Source organism: Mustela nigripes, chromosome 6, assembly GCF_022355385.1.
Source record: "Mustela nigripes isolate SB6536 chromosome 6, MUSNIG.SB6536, whole genome shotgun sequence".
Taxonomy (NCBI): domain Eukaryota; kingdom Metazoa; phylum Chordata; class Mammalia; order Carnivora; family Mustelidae; genus Mustela; species Mustela nigripes.
In genome coordinates, this window is record NC_081562.1 from 37,750,303 (window position 1) to 37,775,327 (window position 25,025).

The window sequence follows — 25,025 nt, forward strand, 5'->3', positions numbered from 1 at the left end:
GGTGGCTCAGTGGGTTAAAGCCTCTGCCTTTGGCTCACTTCATGAAACCAGGGTCCTGGAATTGAGCCCCACATCAGGCTTTCTGCTCAGCAAGGAACCTGCTTCCTCCTCTCTCTCTGCCTGCCTCTCTGCTTACTTGTGATCTCTGCCTGTCAAATAAATAAATAAATAAATAAATAAATAAATAAATAAAATCTTTTAAAAAAAGTTTTTCTAAAAAAAAAGTTTTTCTGGAAAAAAAAAATCTATCAAGTACAATATGACCTATTCTGACCATTCTAAAGTGGCCTTCCCCCCTGCTACATATTTCATTACAACTTCCTATTTTACTTGCTTTGTGAACTTTGTGATGTGTTGGTAAATGTTCGACTGACCTTCCAGAGGGAAAAAAGGAAACTTCAATATATAGCATCTGCCCATATGCAGGGTGTAAATGCTCCTGCCTTGGTCAATCTAACATGATGTCTCCACAAGTGATGCTGGGACAGCATGTACGTCATTGCGTCTTGGGAACAGAGTCAGCAGGTTTTAGCGTACCACTGTTTGTGGTCATTACCATTACCTAGGATGATCTGGTTTGTTGTTTCTTTGTTCTGTTTCCCTTCATAAAAACTAAGCTCCATAAGGAAAGGGACTTCTTCCATGATTACCACCAGATCTCTCCAGCCATAGAACAGTGACTGGTGAATAGCAAGGACATATTGAACATCTGTTGGTAAAACACATAATTGTCCACTCAAAATTGAGTATACTAAATTTTTTAAATGTTATGGTATGTGGCGATTCACAGACCTGTACCCCTGGGGATAAAAATACATTATATGTTTTAAAAAATAATAATAAATAAAAAATTTTTTTAAAAGAATATCTTTATTCTGTTAAGTTTTCTTATCAAAGAAAAAAAATGTTATAGTATGGTATGGTATGGTAATAATTCTTTTTATTAAGCCTTTACTAAAGGTTGTGGGCTTTAAATATTTGACTCGTGAGTCAATGGGGGAGAGAGAGGAGTCCAGTATCATTTTTAAAAATCATTTTATCTTGCCCCTCTTAAATCTCTTAGGCTTTGTCAGTGGTGTAAATATGGCATTGGGGTGCATAAAGAAAAAAAATTGTAAACTGTGAACTTAAATTTCATTATAAAAAGATAAATCATAATTTCTAACTATGAAAATAGAAAAATGCTCATTTCAAAATGAAACATCATTTTATATTTAATGAGTTAAATAGGCATAAATAAAATACCCTAGTACAAGAAAGACTTTGGAATTATTATATGTGTGATTTCCCAGGGCAGAATCAGAGAAAAAGTTAGTTATTATATTTATGATTTCCAAGATAACTGGTAATGTAAAATAATGCAAATAAGACCCTACCACTGAGGAATAATTACTCAGATTTCCGTCTCTCAAAGTTCTTTCTTATTTCTTTTGAAAGAAATAAAAAATAATTAGAATTGACTTTATATATTTTTATTTCATCTTTAATTTTCCTAACATCCAACTCTGAATTAGTAACTCTGCATTTCATTCTAATTTAATTTTTATTATGGATACTACAATAGAAATTTTTTTTCCTGCCCTGGATTGTATTGGTACATTTCATTTATGATGGGCACAAAGTAACTCATGGAGAGCTTCAGTACATTTCTGGTCATTGTATTATTTTTCACAACCTGATTCTCAAAGGCCTCTTGTGGCTTGTTTTTTTTTGTTTTTTCTCCAAATTAAATAGCATTTTTTTTTTAAATTTAACCCAAACACACACTATGTGTGCTTTCCCATCCTTGGCTTGGCTCTCTTGCTTCTCAGGATGCTCTTCTCCCTGTCACTATTTTTTGTATAATATTATCTGACATTATCTAGACCCGATTCAGTCATCAAATCATTCATTCTTTGCACAATACTTAGTCACTAATTGATCTCTTTCTTATTTGTTTATTACTTTGTTTATTGTCTTTCTTTCTCCTTCAGACCATATGCCAAGTGAAAACAGGGCTTTTCCTTGTTTACTGCAAAATCCCAGTGCCTAGAACACTGCATAGCATAAAGTAAGTGCATTAATTGTTCAATGAACAAATAAGTAATTATCAAAACAGATCCAAGGATTAAGTGAATATAGTAAGATTCTCTATGCTGTTTTTTAAAAAATAACACAAACATTTATTTTCCAAAATATAGGTTGGCACTTCATCTTAATGTAGTGTTATTTTGACAAAGCTGTGAGAATTAAGGAGGATAATGTGATATCTTCAATCAGTCAAAAATAATTTCTAACACCTAAAGTTGAAAGAATTCCCGTGTGTAAGTGCTATTTTCCTCATATGACACTGTGCTTATCATACTCCACTTATAATCTAACTAAACTTATTCTCTTGGTATACTAAATTCTTTATGCAAAACTTCTCTTGATTTTGTCATATAATTCAGAAGGATTCAATTAAGTGAAACCTACCTTAATGTGGCTTTGAATGAATTTTAGCAAGAACAGATTTTATATTGCAAAGTAGGTAGTCATTTTAATATTAACCTATATGGATATAGAATGGAAGAGGCATTGTAGTTCTTTTCTTCTTTGATCTAAATTTCCTCCATGCATTCCTCTCTTTGAGGATAACTCAACAAAAATTTGAGTCATAACAAAAAAAAAGAGAAAGGATATATATATATATATATATATAATGTACTATATTACATATATATTATATATTTATATATTATATGTGTAATGTTACATATTACACACATATACATATATGTATATATTACACACATATACATATATGTATATGTGTGTAATATGTGTAATATTATATGTAATATTAATATTATATGTAATATTAATATTAATATGTAATATTAATATTATATGTAATATTACACATTACACACACATATATGTATATGTGTGTAATATGTAACATTACACATATAATATGTAAATATATGTATAAATATATTCTATATATTATATATATAATGTAGCACATATATAAGATATATATAATAAAATGCTGGAATCCCTAAATCTTTTATGCCTATTTAACTCCCTAAATCTTCAGTAATACAAAATAAAGTATAGTAGTTCTTAGTGGAAAGCACAGGGCTCTTGAATCTGAGTGCTACTATTCTTAAGGAAGCTACTAAACCTCTATGAGCCTTAGTTTACTTATCTATTGAATGGAATAACAATATCTACTTTTCTGGGCTTCAAAGAGGAGAGAGAAACCAACCTAGCACCAAGCCTAGCATATATTAAGTGCTCAATAAGTATTTACTGAAGTAATGAATTCTATTGAAAATAGTTACTGCTGAACTAAATTACTATATATAATTTAATGAAAAATTGTAGTGATTGTGTAAACAAATAGCTAAAACAAAAGTGTAATTACCTGTTTTAACAACTCCTTGATTAACATACAATCAACAAAACAAAATACATACAAATAGATCAAATACATTGACCATGATGGAATACTATGGTTAGTACAATAGTGGTCCAGGCAATTATTCATGAGAGCTAAGTATGATCACATTTCCTGATGTCAAAGAAGAGGGCATGGAACTTTTCTAATGTCTCTGCATATCTAAAGTAGAAACTCACAAATACTATCGAGGATAGTTACTCATCTTCTATAAAAAAACAAATTCTAATAGATATGCAGTGTTTCTTATTAATTTCCCACACCTACATAGACATAAGCTAAACCTATTGAACTTGTCACTACTAGAAAGAATAACTAATGAATAAATGATAATTTGTGCTTTTACTTTTCCTTTCAATCCTTATAAAAACTCTACAAAGTCAACATAGAGAGATTATGGCAGAGCAAATTTTCAATTAGGGAGCTCAAGGTATAAGTCCAGAAACATGCTCTAAAATATTTGGTACTGGGTATACATCAGAAAACAAAAAGACAAAAACCTCATTTCCTAGACCTCACAATCTGGGATTTGTGTTGAAATAGCTACAATTATGGCTTTTAGATTTATGAATCAAGCCGCTCAAATACATATTCATAATAAAGTATGTTGTTAAAAGTACTGCATTAGTGACCAATGGATTTGTATATTCCTTTCATCCTCAATTATTGAATGAGGTTTGATGTTTTGTGCAAATCCACTGAACAGGCTCTGCTGTTTATTGTTACAATATAACTTTTTTTCTGTTGTTTGATTTAGGGGATGTGAATAATGATAATTAACCAGAATTGTTGCCTCTTCCTGTCCTTTCTATGCTGCTTAGAGCCCTTACTGCATGGAATTCTCATAGCTTGCTCATTTTTTGTCTCCCAACCTGGACTGAGCACTGTCCAGGGAAAGGGCCACATCTCTTTAACCTTTGTGTTGTCAGCCCCTAGCATAGTGCTTGCCTCACGGTTCAGGGGGGACGTATGTTTGTTGTATGAGTAAATGTATATATTGTTTTCAAAGCACAGTCACATGCACATATCATTAGACCCTCACAAAACTGAGATTGTAGAGTGGAATTAGTGCTCTCATTTTACCAAATCTCAGTGAGATGGAAGGTTATTAATTCCTCTGTTTGACAGATGAGGAGAAGAGATCAGTGGGAGATTATGTGATTTCCGAAGAGCCCATAACTAAGACTTGAATTTCAAGATCAGAGTTCTTTCTTAAAATACTAAATGAAAATATAGGCATACTGAACTACTATTTTAAGTACGTCTTTAGGATCTACTTGGTGTATGGCCAGTCATCTTTGACTGGCTCAAATCATTGGTGAAATCTTGCCTTTTTTTTTTTTTTTCAAATGTAAAAAATGGGATGGAAAAGATCTTCAGAAACCACCCACATTGTAACTAGAAGACAATGAAATAAATTACATGCAAATATTTTGCTGTAAAACAGCGTCTGCCTTTAGGAATATATTGCTAGCCCAAACAATTTTGCTTTGTCATAGAGAAGGGGATGGAGGCAGCTTTGTCATTTCCAATCCTGAACCCATAGCCATCACCTTTCTCCTTATGTAAGATTTCTATACGCCTCTTATTTTTCTGGATCAGGAAATGAAAGTCCCTACACTGGCAGGATAGTGGAAGCCATCTGTTGAGGTGAAGGGGTCACAACCAGTATTTGAAGGTTCTAGTCACTGAATCCTGATCAACTGACTCTAAAATGACCCTTTTAATAACATTATCTCCCACCAGACCACAGGCTACATGAAGGCAGGAACTGTCCTCAACTCCCAAGTGAGACCACAGCACATGGCATGGAACCCTCCTAGCTTATTTCCTGTCACACACGTCAATGAATCAGCGAGTGGCAAGTCTTAGTAACCAGTGGCAATAAATCAACCCCCCAAAGTGCTAGGTACACGTTTTTCAAACTGAGTGACAGAAATTTCTGTGTGTGTGTGTGAGTGTGTGTGTGTGTGTGTCTTTTAATTTAAAACCATTTTTAAAAAAGTTTGTGTTTAAGATATATTGTTTTCTAGGCAATACACTCGGGTCCTTAAGGGAGACCTAGTGACGGAACACTGGCCTTAGGTCCGTTATCCTGGATACTGTTATACCTCAACATTCCAAAAAACACTTTAACAGAAATTAACAGCAACTATAATGAAATCCTGACATTTCTGAACTAGAAGCGTTTTCTAAGGGGTGGAATTACTGGGTTGACAATTTCTCTTAATCTGAAAAAAAAAAAAAAAATCCATCTTCCTTCCTCCCTCCCTCCCCCCATCCCCTTTCGGTCTTCTTCCATCCCGAGAGACGCACGAAGACTCTGACGGTTTTTATTTGAGTGGAAAGTTGAAAGAGAGCAACACACCGGCTGCACCCATCCGGCGCTCCTTGGGGTGGAATAGCAAAGTTCTAGGGCACAGCCTTCCTGCCCGGAGCCGGCGAGGCAGCCGCTCTCCGCTACCTGCTCAGCTTCACGCCGCATCTGAAGGTCCGCCCGCCGCGGAACAGTTGCGTCTCCATCTGGCTGCCAACCCACCCAAGCTTTCTTCTCCTCCACCACCGCCACCTTCCCTCCTTCCCCCCTCCTCCCCCTCCTTTCCGTCTTCCCTCTCCACCCCCGCCCCCAATCTCCTCCTCTTTTTCTCACTACAAGCGGTTGCTGATGCTGAAGCCGAGCGTCACTTCGGCTCCCACGGCAGACATGGCGACATTGACAGTGGTCCAGCCGCTCACTCTGGACAGAGGTAAGGGAGCGGCTCGCCCGCCAGGCCACTGCGTCCCCTCTGCCTCCCTCTCTGCCCCTGCCAACTCCCACCGGGACAGCCGGACGCGCTCGGGCAGGGGCAGCAGGGCGAGCGAGGACGAGCGAAAACGAGCGTAGAAGGCGTTCGCGCGGAGAGCAGGATACTTTCTTCCCCTTTCTCTGCCCGCCACGTCCCCACTGTCCCTGCACGCTGCGCTCGCCCGGCCCAGGGATGCCTTCCGCCGGGCTCTGGCGCCCCCGCTGCCACTCCCAGCCCCTCGCCCGGTCGCCTCCGGGCCGCCGGCTTTGTTGGAGCGGAGGCGCAGAGACCGGTAGGCGCCCGGGGCTCGGGGTTGGAGAGGGGCAGGGAGGAAGCTCGCCACGCCGGGCGAGGGCGCCTGCAGCCGGAGACCGGGGAAGCCTGGCGAGGGAGCCGCCTGCCAGCCTGCGCAGCCCGCGGGCCCGAGAGGGAGGAAGTTTGTCCGGGCGCGGGGGAACGAAGGTCGGTAGGGCTGTGGCTGCTCAGGCGGCCGCCCGGGGGCGGAGGAGGCGCACCCCGGGGTGGCCTGTGCCAGGGCGCAAGGCGGCGGGGCTGCAGCGGCGAGGAGCTGCCCTCGGCCGAAAGGGCAACGCGGAGCACCGGCAGCAGCGCCCGGGCTGGGGGCGCAGCGTCGCTGCCGCCGAGCCCGACTCTTTCCGGCTTCTTGCTCCGAAGGCGGCCGGGGTCTCCTCTGCCCCTCGCCGTCCGCCACGCTCCGGTGGTGGCAACTCAGTTTCTCCTGCCCCGGCCAGCCACGTTCCTTCTCTCCCCAAACCCGGTGTCAGCGCCGTACCCCGGCTGCGGAAGGCGCTGGGACGCAGCGTGGACTGGCTTGAAATTCAACTTCTGACCCGCGACCCGGTGCGTCTTGCTCTCTGACTTGAATGGGGAAGCAGTGTGTGCTTCCTCCCAGGACCTCGCCAAGCCCAAGGCTAGAACCCCCCGCCGCTCTGCGGTGGGGTGGGGGGCCTCTCTGGAGCGCGCGTACGAGACTGTACCTGTGCCTGTGTGTTCGGGTTTCCTTTCTGGCTTCCGACGTCTAGTTATGCAGGCGCGGGAGTCCCACGACGCCGCAGCCGAGGACACCTGCTCGTCCCTGACCGCAGCAGCCGGATTTAGGACCCTGGGCGGCCATTTGGAAATGGTGTGCTCAGTCGGAGATGATTTAGTCCGATGTGCCTCTAAAAATATTCTTCCTAGCGGATTAAACTGGACTGTGGGGCAAAGCGAAAGAGCATCCCGCTGCGAGTACAGTGCAAAAGCCAGGGAACTCAGTGGGGTTTTAATTTGGAGAAACTGTGGATGACTTTAACGCAATCTGTTGGCGCCAGAACAGATAGTATGTAGTGCCCATAGCAACCTTATTTGGGGTAAGAGTAGAAAAATAAAAACCAAAAATTAATTAATTAACTAATTAATTAAATTTTAAAATGTAATGATTGATTTATGTTGGGAAACGTTGATTTGCAAGCCACTAAATTAATAACAGTAGTTAAAAAAACTCAGAAATCTAGGGTATCATGCATGATTTCACCCCAGTATCATCATCTACACTAAGCAGGATAAATACATTGCCACTAAGAGCCAGATGGCAAGCTATTAGAAATTAGGGATTTCCCACGAATTTCTGTTTTAATGTTATGAGCTCTTATATCGTCCCATTACTAAATCAGCCTTTAAACATCCCAAGTAAAACGACTATACTGGGAGAAAAAAACCAACTGCAAGAAAATCGCCTACCCTACCCGAGGAATTTTATATATTAAGACTACTAAACGTATTTCACCTCTTGGGTTTTACCTTAGCCCCGAGATTCCTGACGCAGTTGTGGAGAAGTGCAATCGGATGGGGATCTATTCTTAAAGTTTGTTCTAGCTCACAGCCAGACTGTACCTGTCCTTCCCAGTGTGATTAGGTCCATTTAGTAAGTAGCTCAAGAGGCAGAATGAGACTAGACGTAGCTGAATAAATTAACCAGCAGCAAACTGCAAAGTCTGATTTGTGGATGATGAGTTATTGGCACCACTGCTGTCCATGAAGTCAGTGTGTGTAAATATTTTCCCCTCTACCTTATTAAAACATGATTAATTATTTGATTAATTGCATCATTAAACCAATGAGAGAAAGAGTTCTGAAAAATGTTCCTCCAAAAAAATGCAAGTCTGTTTAGAAAGGCAGCCCAATAATACTTATCTGGGCCCTATTTGGTTAAAACCGTGGTGCTTGCTTTGGATAGGTTGGTTAGCATCTTTGGGCATCAGTTTTCCTCTGTGTGCTCTAAGGAATTTGGATTAGATTATTCTGATACTGTGCAACTTTAGTAGTCTATAAGTCAATTAGTTGAAATTAGAACTCAGTTTCTGGTCATTTACTGGAAGATTTTCCAGATTAGTCCCTCTCCCAGGTTGTTTGAGTGACCTTTGATGTATCCAGAGGTCACCCACTGATTTGGCCCCGTCAAAGCATTTCTCATACGCTGGTGCATCTGTCTCCTTGCTGAATGGTTGCTCCTTGAGAGAAGAGACCATTTCTAAATTCATTTTCTTATTCTCAGTGCCTGTCATAGTTCCTGACTCACAGTAGAAGATCAAAAATTAATGTGAACTAAGGACTGCAGTAATTTAAACAATGTTAAAAGATAGGATTTAGCAGTGAACCAAGGTACAGTTCATAGATTCATGACATTTTGGTTCTGGGATAGATGGCAGGAAAAACACAGGCCAGTGGTTCTTAACCTTTCTTTCTCTCTATGTGCTTGACAGATTCCTATCAGTAACCATAGCTCACCAAAGCTGTCATTAGTAACCAAGGGGGGGGTTGGAGCAGGTAGGCAAAGAAGAAGGAAAGAAGATGCTTGACAAAGCCTCCCAAAGGCATCTCAGCAAATCGGAATGCATAGATCCATAATTTGATTTTTTTTTTCCTAGCATCTTTCCTTTTCAAGTGAGAAACATTGAAGAAGTAGAAAGTATTTTCAAGATTATTCTACTAGTTAGTGGGAGGTTTTATGCTAAAATTTAAATTTCCTTGTTTGATGCCCTTTGGCACCATAAACCGATTTATCTGGAATCTTCAGGGCAAAGGTTTTAAGCAAAGAAATCAAACCTGTGGATTGAAATTATGATTTACTCCTCCCAGAATTCAAAAGATATTACCTGAAACTAAGAAGCTCAGAAGTCTACACCAGCTTCTTGGACCTTGTTTGGGAAGCAAGATTTTGCCAGGACCAGGGTGGGCTCTGAAAAGATGAACACAGGGACCTAATATTCGAAACTCTTTTCTACCTTCCATTAAGACCTCATATTAAGCCTGTAAAGGCCTCTGGTAGCTATGGCCAGAGCTGGTTCCTGTTTACCCTGGTCCTAGTCCTTTGGATTCTTTACTCACTCAATGAATGCCTGGTATAAGGCAGACCCTACTATAGAAAGGTTAACTGGTTAACACGGTGGTGAACTAAACAGACATAATTCTAGTCTCCGTGGCAGTTAAAGACCATGGGGAGAGAGAGGTTATCCATATAAAAACATATGCACACACGCATACACAAAAAATTCACTCATGCAATAAATATTCATTCATTGAATGTTTATATCATATATGTTTAAACACATAAGGTATACATATGATATATTACTCTGTCTATATGTAATATACTATAGAAATACCAGAAACAAAAGTTTCTGCTTTTCTGGTCCTTAAGAGTGTCGTGGTGGAAACAGATAATAAATAAGGGGCTGATTAGTTAATTCAACAAATGAGTATTGAGTGTCAGCCTTATGGAAAGCATTATTTTCAGCTTTGGGGCTAATGAACAAAAGAGATAAAGTCTAACAGAGTCTACACACTCATGAGTGAGACGAAGAACGCATTCACGTACAATGCCACCAAGAAGAGCTAAGACTGGACCAAGGAGAGTGGCAGGGGCTGCTCTTGTGGATGCGAGAGTCAAGAAAGGCCCTCCCTCCTGGACTGATGACATTTGAGAAAAGATCCAAAGGAAATAAGGAAGCTAACTCTGCAGACATGGTGGGGTGGAGTGGTGGTGATGGGGGGTGCCCTCTGCAGAAGGATGTTATCTGTGCGTCCTAGGAACATCACGGAAGTCTACATGAAAAGGAGAGCCAGGGAAGAGTGGTGGAAAGTGAATGTGTGAAGTTGGTGGCCAGGAACCAGATGATGTAGGTTATGATGTGGATTTTAGATTGGTTGAAAGTCTGAAGACAGAAATGATGGGAAGATGGAAAAGAGTGGGGAAGGACCTACTTACATGGTGTTAGGCAAGGGAAGGTCATGAGAAAGCAAAATTTAAAACTGAGTTTTGATGTATTAATACAATTTTTAGGAACAACATTCTGGATAAAGGGAAGAATACACATAAAAGCAACTTGATTGTGTAAAGCTTGGCTACCATTCCATTAATACATCTAGAACCAAACAAATGATCCAAAAGAAGAATTACCGAGAAGTAGTAACACTCCAAATGTGCCTCTGAGGATAGAAATTTGGTTTTAAGTATACCAAGAAAATCTATAGATCAGCTTTTTCTTCTTATTGCTGGGATAAAATATCATATAATTAGATTTTTCTTTTTTTTTTAAGATTTTATTTATTTATTTGACAGAGAGAGATCACAGTAGGAGAGAGGAAGGGAAGAGATCACAGAGAGAGGAAGGGAAGCAGGCCCCCTGCTGAGCAGAGAGCCCGATGTGGGACTCGATCCCAGGACCCTGAGACCATGACCTGAGCCGAAGGCAGCGGCTTAACCCACTGAGCCACCCAGGCGCCCCACATATAATTAGATTTTTAAAGACATACTGAGAGCTGTAATGTACACATCACTATGCGTAAATCTACATGTTGAACCCAAGTGGTCATACTATGAGATACAGTCATTTCTAGTCTAATATTTTATATTAGACAGTGATGTAGAAAGTAGTACCTGTAATTTACCCCTGTGGCAGAGAGAAGAGCCTGATAAGGAGATTAGTGTGGAGTCTTCTCTGCCAGAATTTAAAATGTTTATAGCAATTCTTCCCTACACCAGAGGTTAGTTTGTCCCTGATTATAATCTCTAAAACAGGGAATGACCTTCAGCTAAACTCAACAGAACAAGACAGGATGCAATCCATGACACTTAACACTTTCGTAACAAGGGACACAGGAATACTTCACTACATTCAAGACTTCATGGATTTAGGCACTTTCTTAAATACAATAGCTCCAACTCTCCTTCACTTTCCATCTCAAGGTCAGAAAAGATAACACAACTGAATTCTTCAAAATTTCACTTCTTTCTACCTCCCCCCTCTAACTTTGATCGGAATTGCTTTTTCTTTTCAAATTAAGGCTTATAAACAAATAATACAAAAACAGGTCTTAGAGAACTGTGGATAAATAAAACAATTTCTAGGTGTGATTAAAATTGTATCAACTTTTGAGACTTTGCTAATGACATGATTCATAGTTTACAATCTATGTGAGGTGCCTCCATAAAATAAAACATTGGTATCCCTGAGTTAGATGCAACTTGGATAAGTCACAAAAGTATAAATGGAAATCTTGATTTCTTGGTTTCTGAAAAGAGTCATAATCTAAGATATTGATTAAACAAATCTTGCTGTGTTTTCTCCTTAAGAAAATGAAACTTTTAGTCCTTTAAAAATTAAGAGCTTTTATTTTGTGGATTTCAACTTTATGAAAAAAAAAAAAGTGCAAAATTGAATGCAAATGAAAATCCCATGGGTGCCACACTTTTCACGGGATGTATAATACATTAAAATTTTCTTTCTTTTCCTTTCACTTTTCAAGGCATTCAGAGCTTATTACTTTATGTATCTCCCATTTCAGGCCTTGGGCAGCCCTATAGCTTTCTAATCAACTGTATTTGCCCATTTTTATAAAATCTGCATTTGCCTGAAATTGCTTTTGCTCACAGTCCAAAGGGGCTTGCCCTTCCTCGCTCTCCTTGCTATTTCTTTTAACATGAGGAGCGGTAGAGGAAAATGGAAAACAAAAATTAAGGTAGTTCTGTTGTTTCACACATGTATGCCGTGATGGGGAAGAAGAAGAGGGATCGACATTGTCTTATGGCTCTGGTCCTAAAACCTCACATCAGCAGCCAAGTATGTTTTCATCTATAAACATTAAGTGCTTGCTTGATTTCTCGTATTTTCTGTGAGCTTCACTACACCTAAAAATTTAATTTTTATTGAACTTTTTTTTTGACAAATCAATATCCGAGTCTTTCATTCTTCACTATATAGTTAGTTGCACAACATTTTCCAGGAGTCAGAATTACGCCACATCCATCTTCTCTTTTCCTTTGATAATGAAAAGTGGCAACAAGAAGGTCTCAAATTTTAGAAATCTGTTGATTATTAAAAAAAGGTATTTTGCATGTAATGGGAGCTTTATGTACAGTTTTAAACCTGAAAAGAAACCAAGAAATTAATGATAGAGCTTCCAGAAAAAAGAAAAATATATCTGATATGTACTCTGGGTTGGCGCAGTAGCTATTCAAACCCTGAGACATTTTTGGTGTGCTCTAGTCATTTGTGAAACTAATTCCTTTGCTTTTGGGGTGCTTCCTGGGCGATCACAACTAGGGCTAGTAAGGAAAAGGAAACATGGAATGAGTAGTGTCAAATGGGTATTGGGTAATACTGGGTATTGGGGAAGCTATTATAGGTGCAAAGCCAATACCTCTTGGAGAGAATTCTTTTCTTAGTCCTGATATCAGTCTATTAGGATACAGGCTTCATCAGATCAGGGCACTGGCCTCGTTTATGTAGAACTCAACACATTATCTGGCACAGAGTTGGCACACTCCTAATATTTGCTGATTGAACAAACGGATGAAATTGACTTAGCTGGACTGCCTCTCCTGGACACATCTGTAATGCTTACAAACAAAAAACAACAACAACAAAAGAACCAACCTTCCAGCCTATAATAATGTGAAAAGGTGGCTACCTTACTCTATCACTTTGCTTCTGTGTCTGTGTATGTGTAGCAGACTCTTAAAAGTGGCATGCTCCCCAGGGCCCAGAAAGGCTGCAAAGTGCTGGTGTTGATATCAAGGGCTACTTTCATCATTCACATCCACCTGCAATTTTAACTTGTTATTTGAACCACTCAAGCTAATGCTAAAATACAACTGAAAAGTTGTATTGAAAAATGCTAAAATACAAACTAAAAAAAAAAAAAAAAAAAAAAAAAAAGTTGTGTGTGTGTGTGTGTGTGTGTGTGTGTATTTGTATGTGGAGGGGTCTAGCAGAATTTCCTACGTGCACACACACACACACAATCTACACTGCTTCATCCCTTTTTTAAAAAACTACAAATGGATGAATGATAAAGCTGTGTTCTGATAAGCAAGTTAAAACGGATTTAGTTTGAAATCACTATGTGTTGACAAGAGGGAACACGCTTTAAAAGTCATATTGATTACATCAATGATTTACTTCTGGGCTAGGTGGTAGACAAGTTGTTTTATGATTGAATTTTACTAACATTTTGTGCTACCTGAATTTGAAGACTGGTCTAATAAAAAAATAAATATGCCCAAACACTACTTGAAAAAAAAAATTATGTTGAATTAAAACTTACTTTGACTTTATACTCGGATAGTTATTTATCTTGGATAGAAAACTGTAGCTCCTTCTTTAAAGTGATGGCAATTTCCCGTAGAAACACTGTAGCTATTTCAAGTCCAACTGGTTCTGCTATTTTTGTTTACTTGGCCAGTGTGGTGATAGTTATGATATTCCAGTATAAAATCTGTTTTTTTTTCCCCTATTAAAGAATTATCTTTAACTAAAAAAGGCTAGAATATAGGGAATCACAAAATGGCAATACAAGTTAAGCCCCCAGTTTAGATGGGGGAGAAAACCATCAAATCTCAGCTGAGTCTATTTAATAAAATGAGGGAATTGTGAGATATGGCTGAGAGATTCCTGAAAGTGATCTTTTGAGGAAAATTGGAGAAGAGCAGTAATTGCTGATAGACAAATACCCTTGATTCCAAAAGAGTGAGAGAAGTGTTTTAGGAAACTGTAGTTGAATCTACTAGTTTTGTGGGGGGGGGGGTTTTGGTTTGTTGTTGTTGTTTTTTTTTTTTTTTTTTTTTTACAGAAAAGGCAGTGATCAGCTACTTTTTATTTATTTATTTAGCGTGCCAGAATTTGTTGTTTATATACCACACCCAGTGTTCCATGCAATACATGCCCTCCATAATACCCACCACCAGGCTCACCCAACCTCCCAAGTTTTTGCTTGCTGGCAGAAAAATCTAAGGACAGTAGTAGAAGAATGGGATTTTGGCACTTACAAAAAAAATTGGTGATCCCGCAGAGCCTACATGAGATCACTGAGAATAGATCTTGTCAAATTTCAGGTGTGTGCTATGACCCTACAATACCCATGCCATCACAACTGTTAGAGAAGCCTTATGAAAAGCATAGAAATACATGAAGTGGCTGATCATATTCTAGGATTTCTAGTGGTTGAAACACAGCTCCAAGGCAGTTTGGTTCTCTGTCCTGTTCACTGTTGTTACTGTTATTTTGGATGAGGGTCTCGGGAGATTTGTGTAGATGATGTAGAACTAGGCAGGATAGCGAATGGTTAAAGAAACCATATCAATATTCTAAAATTATACTTGGCTTGAATGGCAGTTTACAACATTAGAGATAAAATTTAAGGGCAATGAATAAAGTCTTCATTCATTCATTCATTCACCAGGAAAAAGGAGCCAACCTGGCTATTTACTGCTCTTGGTCATACTGCCCAGTGAATACTGCTCTACCGACTCCATTCAGCCACCTGGAAGACCTCGGTCCTGGGCTGGAGTAGGGGGTGTTTCAAATGACAAAGAGGCATTCCAGAATCAGCCTGCCTGGTTTTGAATCCCAGCTTTTGCCTTTACTGGTTCTGCACTTCCAAAGTTTCTAGACTCTTTTGACTCTCCATTTTCTTGTCTGTAAAATGTCAAATGACAAAAATAGCACTGACTTCATAAAATGTTCGCTTTACATGACCTAATACGTATGAAGTATTACTATTGTACATATTACAGGTCATCCTAGTAACCACTCAACAATAGTAATTATTTCTTCCTTGAATCGGAAGTTCTGTCACCCCACCATACTCCCAGGGGGCAGAGACAGATAATGTTTCATGTCTTCAGGCTATCCTAAGAGGCAGAGACTATTTATTTTGGTATTCTCTAGGAGCAAGGTACGTTTGGAGATGCTTGGAGTTCAAAACCAAGTTTCCTGTATACATACCTTATTTGCCAACCCGCTCTCCCCAGATTGCTTTTTTCTTGATGCTTGAATAACAGCTCCCCCCATAATTCCGTTGGAGTACTTAGCACACAAGAGTGACTTTTTTTTTTACACTGCTCTCACCCCAGCAAAATTAAGTTATTTGCATTCATTTTGTTGTTCTCATTACCTATCACAGTGCCTGAAAGATAAGCGCTCAGATGTGTGCTGAATAAATTACTGGTTGGTCTTCACATGTTGCATGTGAAGGGAGTAAGCCTAGCTAGGTGAGCAGATGACACAAGACGACAGATTTTTATTTAAGAAAAAAAATTATCTACATTTATTCTGCTCAAAATTAAAATGGGTGCCTTCCAGAAATAAGTGAATATCTTACTACTGGATTCCTGGAAATATACAGGCAAAAGTTGGCTGACAGATTGGAAAAGCTACTGAGTGACTTTAAGATTCAGTAAAAGTTTAGGACAGAGATTAGAGTTTATGTAGATGTTCATTGTTTTTTGCCTTGTTTTATTTGTATGCGGATAGCAAAAGTGTTCCAAATGGTTGACTGGAGAAAATATAACCAAGAGCAACTTTTTTTTTTTTTTCTCTCCTTTGTAGTGCTATTTCATTGCTAAGCATCACAGGACAGGGAGAGGCATATAGATGCCAGTGAGGGGTAAGAGCTCCGGATCTGGATGGCTGGGTTCAATTCCTCCCTATCCCTACCTCTTCCTTGTTATGTCAACTTGGCCTGTTTCTACCCTCTCTCTCTCTCTTTTTTTTTTTTTTTTCGTTTTCATCTGTAAGTTTGGAAATAATATCTCTCTACCTCTTGAGGTTGCTCTAAAAATGAACTGGGAAAACATATACAAGTGCTCAGACCATTGCCAGGTCCATATAAATGCTCAAGCCTGATTGATTATTCCCCACCTCTTCTCCCCAGGGCATGCATTTTCCCCAATGCAATAAATGAAAAGTGTGCAAGCTTCAGATCTAGACAGATGGGGATTTGAATTGCAGTTCTGCTACTTACTATCTGTGAAAGCGTAAGACATTTCTTATTCTCTCCACATCTTCTTTCTTTCATTCTTTTTAAAAAAAATTTTTTTAAAGATTTTTATTTATTTATTTGACAGAGATCACAAGTAGGCAGAGAGGCCGGGGGTGGGGTGGGGGCGCGAAGCAGGCTTCCTGCCATGCAGAGAGCCCAGTGCAAGGCTGGATCCCAGGACCCTGGAATCATGAAGGCAGAGGCTTTAGCCCACTGAGCCACCCAGGCGCCCCTTTTCTTTCATTCTTAATACAGGAATAATGACACACACTTTGTATGGTGATCCATTCCTTCGATTCTTCCCCTCCTTTAGCCTTTCAAGGAACAGTGAATCAGTCTGCTTTGTGCCTGGTACCAAGTCAAGGGCTAGAGGTAGAGCTTGCAGTCCAGGGGAGAGAGACCTTATGCAGATGGTTCATAATAAGATAGTTTAAGTATTAGAACAACGGCTCATGAATTGAGCATTTACTACATTACACTGCATTATACTATCTCGGCTACTAGGCAGCCAGGCGTTCTGCTTAAGTATCTTCTTGTCCCATTTTAATTAGTCCTCAAAACAAGACTTTGAGGCAGATGCTTTTAGTATTTTGAAGATGTGGGAATTGAGGCATAAACAGGCTAAATAAAGTGATTGAGGCGCAGGCTGGCTGATTCCTGAGGCCTTCAGCTTCATCACTATGCTATGCCAGAGGGCAAGTGCATGGGTCCATAACGGGGTCTGTAGCAAGCTTTGAGGAATTTGACCTTGTAAGGGACAAAAGATGCAGGGGTGCTTGCAATGTCTTCAAAAGACAGACAGACAGACAGACAGAAGTCACACCAGGAATGCATGTTACCCTGAGAGAAATGACTTTGTCCAGTGCTTGCAAAAGGAATGTATACCAGTGTTGGTCAAGATTAATTTAAGTGATGTATTTTTAAGAGTCTACCACAATTATTGTAAAATAGCAGGTGTTTAATAAATGGCTGTGCTTAGTTTCATTTCTTAGTACCAAAGAGAGAATATCAATAGATAGAATTATAAGAAAGTACTAGCAATATTCTGTTCCTTCCCATGCTGTGCCGGTGAACACAAAAATAATGACTGTGGCATTCAGATTACGTTTCGGCAATCTGTACTGCACAGCTAAAACAGCCAAAACTTCTTTGTAGAACCAGAATTTTCACAGACTCTCTTAAGGGAGTGGTAATAATGTCCCAAATCCCCTTTCCTTACAGTCTTTGCCTCTAAGTGGGATTAGTGAGAGGGATCTGGGAAGGTAACAGAACTCAAATTTCAGGCACACAGAGAAAATTGTGACTTCTTTTTCTCTTTCAAAATTAGCTTTCCGTGTCTTGAAGAGTGTGAACACACTCTGCTTACCCATTATTATTAAAATATATGAGATGATGTTTAAATACGGATTTCAGTGGTGCAAGTAATGCTGTATTTGTGTAGCATTAAGTGTGGAGGAGAGGTTGCACTGAGGTAAAATTTACAGATGATTGAGCTTTACTCCTGTAGGCCCCAAACTTACTAATTTTTAACTTAAAAAATATAGGATTCATTTACTTTCCTTCTTTGATACCAGGTATGTTCTCTAGAAAATGGGATTTTTGTGGAGGAATTGTGGAAGGTAAATAAGGCAGTAAAACTTAATGCACATTACTGAAGGAAAGATGAGCTACTTATTTGGACGGGAAAGGGAAATTCTGCATCTCTCCAGCTTCTCAGACCTACTTTAGTTATTTGAGGGTGACAGATACACGCCTCTGGATAAATGAAGTACTCTGGATCGTGTAGACACTCTGTGACACTCGTGTGACACTCTGATGTCACGCGCATTCCCAGTATTGCCAATTTAGCATCCCAATGGGAACTGCAAATAGCAGAATATTAAGATGGGCATATGCTATGGACTGAAAGTGTCTCTCTCATTCCTATTTATACATTGGAGCCCTGACCCCCAACATGGTAGTATTTGGACTTTCGGGAGGCGTTTAGATTCAGGGGAGGTCATGAGGGGTTTGCCCCACGTTGAGATTGACGCCCTTCCCAGAAGAGACCAGAGGACTCTCTCACCTGGCGAGCATGTACATGCTGAAGGCAGAGGTTGCAAGCTAGGAAGGAGCTGAAGGAACGGCATCTGTGGGCACCTCGATCTTTAACTTCCCAGCCTCCAGAACTGTGAGAAATAAATGCCTGTTTTTTTTTTTTTTAAAGCCACCTAGTCGATGATATTTGGCTATAGCCATCTAAGCTAGGACAGAGTGGCAGTCATCACATGATCTTGGCCTCAGCAGTCCTTTGTCCTAAGAAGTTGAGCAAATTAGCCACCAGCAAGATCTGCTGTGCATAGATACGCATTAAGGTATGCCTAATTTCCTGCTTTGCTTTCATTTTCTCCCCTCTCTGGGTTTAGAAATCTCTGCTTTACATGTACTAACAAGTTTTCAAAGCTTCTTGTCTTGCATTGCTCTCCATTATTTCCAGAGCTTTGAAGAAAATATATTTAATTATTCTTTTCTTAAAAGTTTCTCCGGGATATTTTCCAAGAGGAGATTTTCTGTTTGTGAATTATATGTTTTCCAAATGTGAAGGAGCTCTAACTAATCAATTGTCTTATATTCAAATAATACTTTCCTGATCTATTATTGATGTAGGCCTTTGCATATCTTGCTATTACCTTTCTTTGACTGATTGTGGTGGTAGCCCCAGGGTTGACAGGATATATCTTTAATTTAGCACGGTTGTCCTTCAAACAATACTCTTCCAATTGCTTCTTCCCATCTTTTGCCCTATTGTTGTACCTATGCTAGAAGCCTGTAATTCATTGCTCTTAAACCAGGGGTCACAAACTAGAGCCCCCCAAACCCAATTTAGCGTGTGACCTAAGATTGTTTGGGTTTTTTTTTTCCTACATTTTTGAATGGTTAGAAAACTCAAAAGAAGAATATTTTGACAGAAGAAAATTCTATTACCTTCAAATTTCAGTGTCCACAAGTGAAGTTTGATTGGAACACCATGTGGTCATTCATTTGCATATGGTATATTTGCATATGGTACATTTGCATATGGTACATGGCTGTCCTCCAGCTGTAAAGGAAGACTTTGAGAGTCAAGGAGTTGCGACAGACCATTTGGTCTGCAAAGCCCATGCTCTTTACTGTCTGACTCTTTATAGAAAATGCTTGCTGACCTCTGCTTTTAAAGCATTAAAAAAAATAGAGGGGAGAATATGTCTTTTATGTTTATCTTATTTTAACCATTTGAGGGTCTTTGCCCTCAGCTTTCAGTCTTTCTTGTGCACCTGTGTCCCAGATGGCTCACTCCACTTGCTCTCTGCCTTCCCCCAAGGGTAGACTGCTTTTGCTTCTTACCTGATACTGATCTGGTGGTGGGGATCGCAGGGGTTTCTCTATTGTCCTGGCCCAGCCTCAGTCTCAGGAAGGCCCTGTGCCTGCGTCTCAAGGATGGCCTTTTCTAAATGATCCTGCCTCTCTTTGGTCTACAGACTAAAAACTGTACCTTCGTCTCTGGAAGGTCTTATGTAGGAGAGTTCAGCGCGCCTTCCCTAGTAGTAGGAGATTTCTAATAGTATTGGCATAGGATCCTGGATCTAGGAGTTTCCTGCCTCCTCCCTCCCCCTTGTGGTAGAGAATTTTTCTTTTACCATCTTCCTGTTGTAATGTGTCTTCATTTCCGGTTCTCATCCTGATCCATTCTTTCTCATGAACTCCCAGCAAAAGTTTGTGGAAAAAGCCCATGAGTATTTGCCTGCACTCACTCCCCCTTTCTACTTGAAGGATTTTCTAAACCCTTTGTTACTACTGTTTTGCCAGGTTAACTCAATCTGTGTGAGCTGTGATTCCTACTAACCTAGTTGAGTAAGGAATTGTGTTCCCAGTTGAGAAGACAGGCTTTGAAAGCATTTTTTACAGCTTAGTTAATTTTCAGTACCGATTTGCACATCTGAGCAACTATTTGGTTAGGCAGACTGTCTTTATGTTGTTATTCATATTTCAAATTAAAATCCAATTCTGAGACTAATTTGAGTGAATCTGTAATATGGCAGACTGAGCTCACACAGAACCTCTCCCATTACAAACATCAAGTTGTGCCAGATAAAACCCAACAATTAAAAAAAACTATCTATAGCTTAGATTGCAAGTGAGAAAGCATAATCTTCAGGTGCCAGAAATGAAAAGGGAAGTGAAGGTTGGAATGACATCTTGGTAGAAGTGGAGGGAGGAAGATGGGAAACATGTCAAGTGGTTCCAGACTTAGAAATTAGCCCCCTGGTTGGGGGCAAAGCAGGAGCTAGGGGTGAGGTTAGATATGCTCTATACCCACACTTTAGACTTAATTACTTAGCTTGGATTTTAAATATATGCCACAGAGTTGATTCAGGAAATGTTCTGTCAAGAAATGTACATAAAGTGATTGCTAGTCTAGAACAAACTAGACAAAGTAAAATGAAAGACAGTGCTCTTAAGAAACATCTAGCGACGCTGGTTTCTCATAGAACAAATAATCCCTGCCCAACAGGGGGCTCACAATTAAACATTAGAAACATATCAGAGGGAGCTAGAACCTTGGACTGAGTCAGTATTCACAACCAATCAGTGAGTGAATGAACCCTGCATTTCTGGCAGAGGGAACAGAAATTCAGAGAGAAGGTATGTCTGTAAAACGAAAACAACTTGATGTGGAAAAAATCAGAAAGAGACTATAAAATAAACATAATTTATAATTATTTTAAGAATGTATTTTAAAAGAGTGGAAACTATAAAGAGATAACCTGACCCTGAAAAATTAATAGGCACATTTGAAAAACACTATTGAAAAACATGAGAAAAGAATGCTGAAAGATTTTTTTTAAAATAAAATGCTATTCAATTACGTTAAAGTTCTGAAAAATTTAAAAACTTCAATGTGTAAGACCATTTTTGTGTTTTACATACAGGGAAAAAATCACTTACATAGCAACATTTTCACTTTTTCTGATGTTATAGGCTTATATTAGAAATTACTGGGGAACCTGAAAGGAAGCTATTGTGGATTAAATATTAAAGAAGCCAGGAACTGGGGGTGAGGCTTATGTTGGGTTTTGTTTTTCTGAGAAATTTTTAAAAATTCTCCTTCTTTTAAGATTTTATCCACCTAACAGAGAGAGAGAGAGAGATCACAAGTAGGCAGAGCGGCAGGGCGGTGGGGCGGTGGGGAGGGAAGCAGGCTCCCCACCGAGCAGAGAGCTCTATGTGGGGCTCCATCCCAGGGACATGGGACCACGACCTGACAAAGGCAGAGGCTCAACCCACTAAGCCACTGAGGCGCCCCTGTTTTTCTGAGAAATTAATCTGACCATGTCATCCCTTGCATTAAACTCTTCAGTGACTTCTCACTGTCCAACATTCTTAACATGTTTTATATGTTCTTAATTTTATTCATTGAGCATATGCCAAATATTCATTTGTGTATGACCTCTTCCTTTTACCCCTTAGGTCCCAAATGCCTGGAACACAGTCTGGTACACTGCAGGTGTTTAATAGCTGTTGAAGAAACAGATAAACTCAAGGTCTTGGCTAATGTTCACTTTGCAGGGAAACTCCTCCTGTCCCCTTCTTTCCCTTTGCCTGGCAAACACCTCTATTTGTCAGCGTTCAGGTTTCAGATTCTGCAAGAAATCTTTTCTTGTTCTTTCAGCCTAGTTTAGACCCCTGTTTTATACTTCTGCCGCACCTTATAATTCCCTTTTGTAACATTACTCAATTATTCACTTGACAAGTAGTTTTTGAGCACCTGCGACGTCTCAACCCTTGGTCTAGGCCCTGGGAATGCAGTAGCAAACACAACAGACCATCTGAACTCTTGGGAAGTTTACATTCCAGTGTGGTTGGGGTGGCGAGGGCAGGCAAGACGAAAGTAAACAAGTAAATACATTGTACTTCATTTAATTATAAGTAGCAGGAGGAAACAGGAAGCAAGCTTAGGGGGATGAGAGAGCCAAAGAAGTGGGGAGTGGCTCATGGACACAGGGGACCAGAGAGGTCCTCATGCAATGAGGCATTGGCCCTGAGAATAACTAGGGGAAGTGGACCCGTCAGAGGAAAGAGCAAGGGTAAATGCCTTGAGGCTAGAATATTCTAGGGTATTATAGGACAGCAATGAAGCTAGTGTGGTTGGAACATAGTGAAGGAGAGAAAGGGTAGTAGGATGTGAAGTCAGAGAGGGACTTAAAAATTTTCTTTTTTAAATTTTAGGAGTGATGTCATTTTAGTTGGTACATTTACCACTGAGCTGGGCATGGTGCAGGGAAAAGGGACATGGTATGGCTTCTGGCCTCGTGAGGGTTCAGAAGAGTGCCGGAGGCCCAACAGCTCCAGGACCAGCAGTGAGATGGCGCCGGGTGGCACAGGTCAATTCAGGATGTGGGGTGTGGGGCTGGGAGCTGGGTGTCCACCACTGATTCTAGAGGACCCCATAGCCAGCCCTCTGCAAAGCTGGTGGGCTTAGGAACTTCTTTCCTCAAGCCTCCGATGGGCTTCGCTCCACTTAAGAGATCCCGGTCCCAAGGTCTGGGCGTGGCCATGGTGGTGCCCACCTGCTTGAGGGGCAGTTCCTGGTCACAGTCTGGGGATTGACCGGGTACAGCTGAGCTAACTCAGTAGAAGGTCACACCCAGCTCCTTTCCCTGCTGCTGGGGCCGTCGAAGCAGTGAGGGCCCCACAGAGCCAGTCGCCATGATCATGGCTTCTGAGGGCCACGTTGGCTGCCTTCTGGAAGAGGGTGTGGAAGTTTTTGTGGAGATGAGCTAAGCGCTGGAGAGAGGCCACTGCACCCACGGACTGGCTGAGGCTTGCTATTTTAAGGGCTTTGGTTTTTTTACTCCTAAGATATTAAAGCCATGAGAGGGATTTTAGTTTGAACAGGCTCTTTGCTAAGTTGACAATAGTGGGTAAAAAGTCCACGGGGAGTTAGAAAGTAATTAAAAGAATCTAGATCACAGATGATGGCATTTGGGACCTAGGTAGTAGGAGAAGCAGTGATAGGTGGTCAGCTTCTGGATACATTGGGGACATTTAGCCAGCAGGATGATGAAAGTTTGAATATAGGGTATGAGAGAAACAAAGCAGTCAGTCATGATCAGGCCTCTGGTCTGAGTATCTGGAAAGAGGGAACCCAATTTACTGAGATTGGGAAGACTACAGAAGAGCAGAAAGAAGGGGTTATTCCAAGAGGAAAACAAATTTGGACATGTTGAGGTATCTATAGGACACACAAATGAATTCGAGTTAGCAACTATATATAAAGTTCTGGAACTCAAGGGGAAAGTCCAAGATGAAGATATAAATAGGGTTATTAACATATAGATGTTATTTAAGGCATCTGGAGGGTAGAAAGATGAAGATTGTTGACTCATCTCTGGGTAATTCCAACATTTAAAGGTTGAGAAGATGAGGAAGCATGAGCTAGAGAGGAAAACCAAAAGAGAGTGGTGATCAGAGGCTATGTAAATGTCTTTTAAGAAGATGGCAAGGATTATCTCTATGAAATGCTAACAGGTAAGGTAAGATATCATTTAGGAATTGACCATGGTATCTAGCAGTGTGGAGGTTATCAGCGGTCCTGACAACTTGTTGGAATAGCAGGTGAAAGCTTCATTAGAATAGGTACAACAGAGTATGGGAACAGATATTTTAGAGACAGAATGAATGAGTTTTTGGAGAAATTTGCTTTCAAATGTTTAAAGAAAACAGAGTAGCTGGAAGAAGGTAGAATACTTGACATACTTAAAACTCTGTGTCTGTAAGAATGGTAAGAATTGTATGTTGTGGTAACAGCTCTGTCCATCATGTTAACTTTTTTGCCTACTACAATACTTGACCCACAGCAGAAGCACAATTAAATATTTCTTAAACAAGTACCATTTCAGTTAAAATTAGAACCTCTAATTTGTTATCATTTAAAAATATTTTCAATTGACATGGCTTTTTCTTTTAAATTGGGCAAGCATATGTATTTTGACACTGGTGAAAAAATGAAGCGATCACAGATAATATGATTATTCCACATCTACTCCCCAGTTCCCCAGCTGACTTAATTATGCAAAGCACCACATACCACCTTTATTTCAGAAAAACCATGCGATGTGACAAATTAATTTGCTAAAAATATTCAGCACAGGTAGCTTTAATTATCTGGAGCAGAGTTTTTCAAATCACAGAAAAAAGAAAGAAAATCTTATTTTTCTTCAACAAAGTAGACGTTGACTTAAGTTTGGAGAGGTTCAGGAAACCATGAAGTCTTTTCTAAAGTCTTTTCTAAAGGAGTGCCATAGTTGTGTGTCAAAGGTTGATTCACTGCTAAGGGATGGTACACAATTATGTGATGAAACACATGTATTTGATCGGAGGATGGTCAGTTGTCGTACTACAGATCCTAAGCCTGACATCTAGGGAACTACACAGATGAACGAAGTCATAAAATATAAGATGAAACACATAGG

General features: G+C 40.0%; 1 protein-coding gene and 1 long non-coding RNA gene across 4 annotated transcripts in view; one reads left to right on the forward strand and one right to left on the reverse strand.

Annotated features, from left to right (window-relative positions):
• The window catches only part of LOC132019390 (uncharacterized), a 52,665-nt gene extending 45,104 nt beyond the window's left edge, over nt 1-7,561 (reverse strand). For all 3 annotated transcript variants that reach the window (XR_009404751.1, XR_009404752.1, XR_009404750.1), the window contains exon 1: nt 7,209-7,561. This is a non-coding gene — a long non-coding RNA (uncharacterized LOC132019390). The remainder of the gene's footprint in view (nt 1-7,208) is intronic.
• Nucleotides 5,736-25,025, forward strand: part of LIN7A (lin-7 homolog A, crumbs cell polarity complex component) — a 124,031-nt gene continuing 104,741 nt past the window's right edge. The window contains exon 1 of the mRNA XM_059402404.1: nt 5,736-6,171. Coding sequence (XP_059258387.1) covers nt 6,090-6,171 — 82 coding nt within the window. The 5' untranslated portion in view covers nt 5,736-6,089. The remainder of the gene's footprint in view (nt 6,172-25,025) is intronic.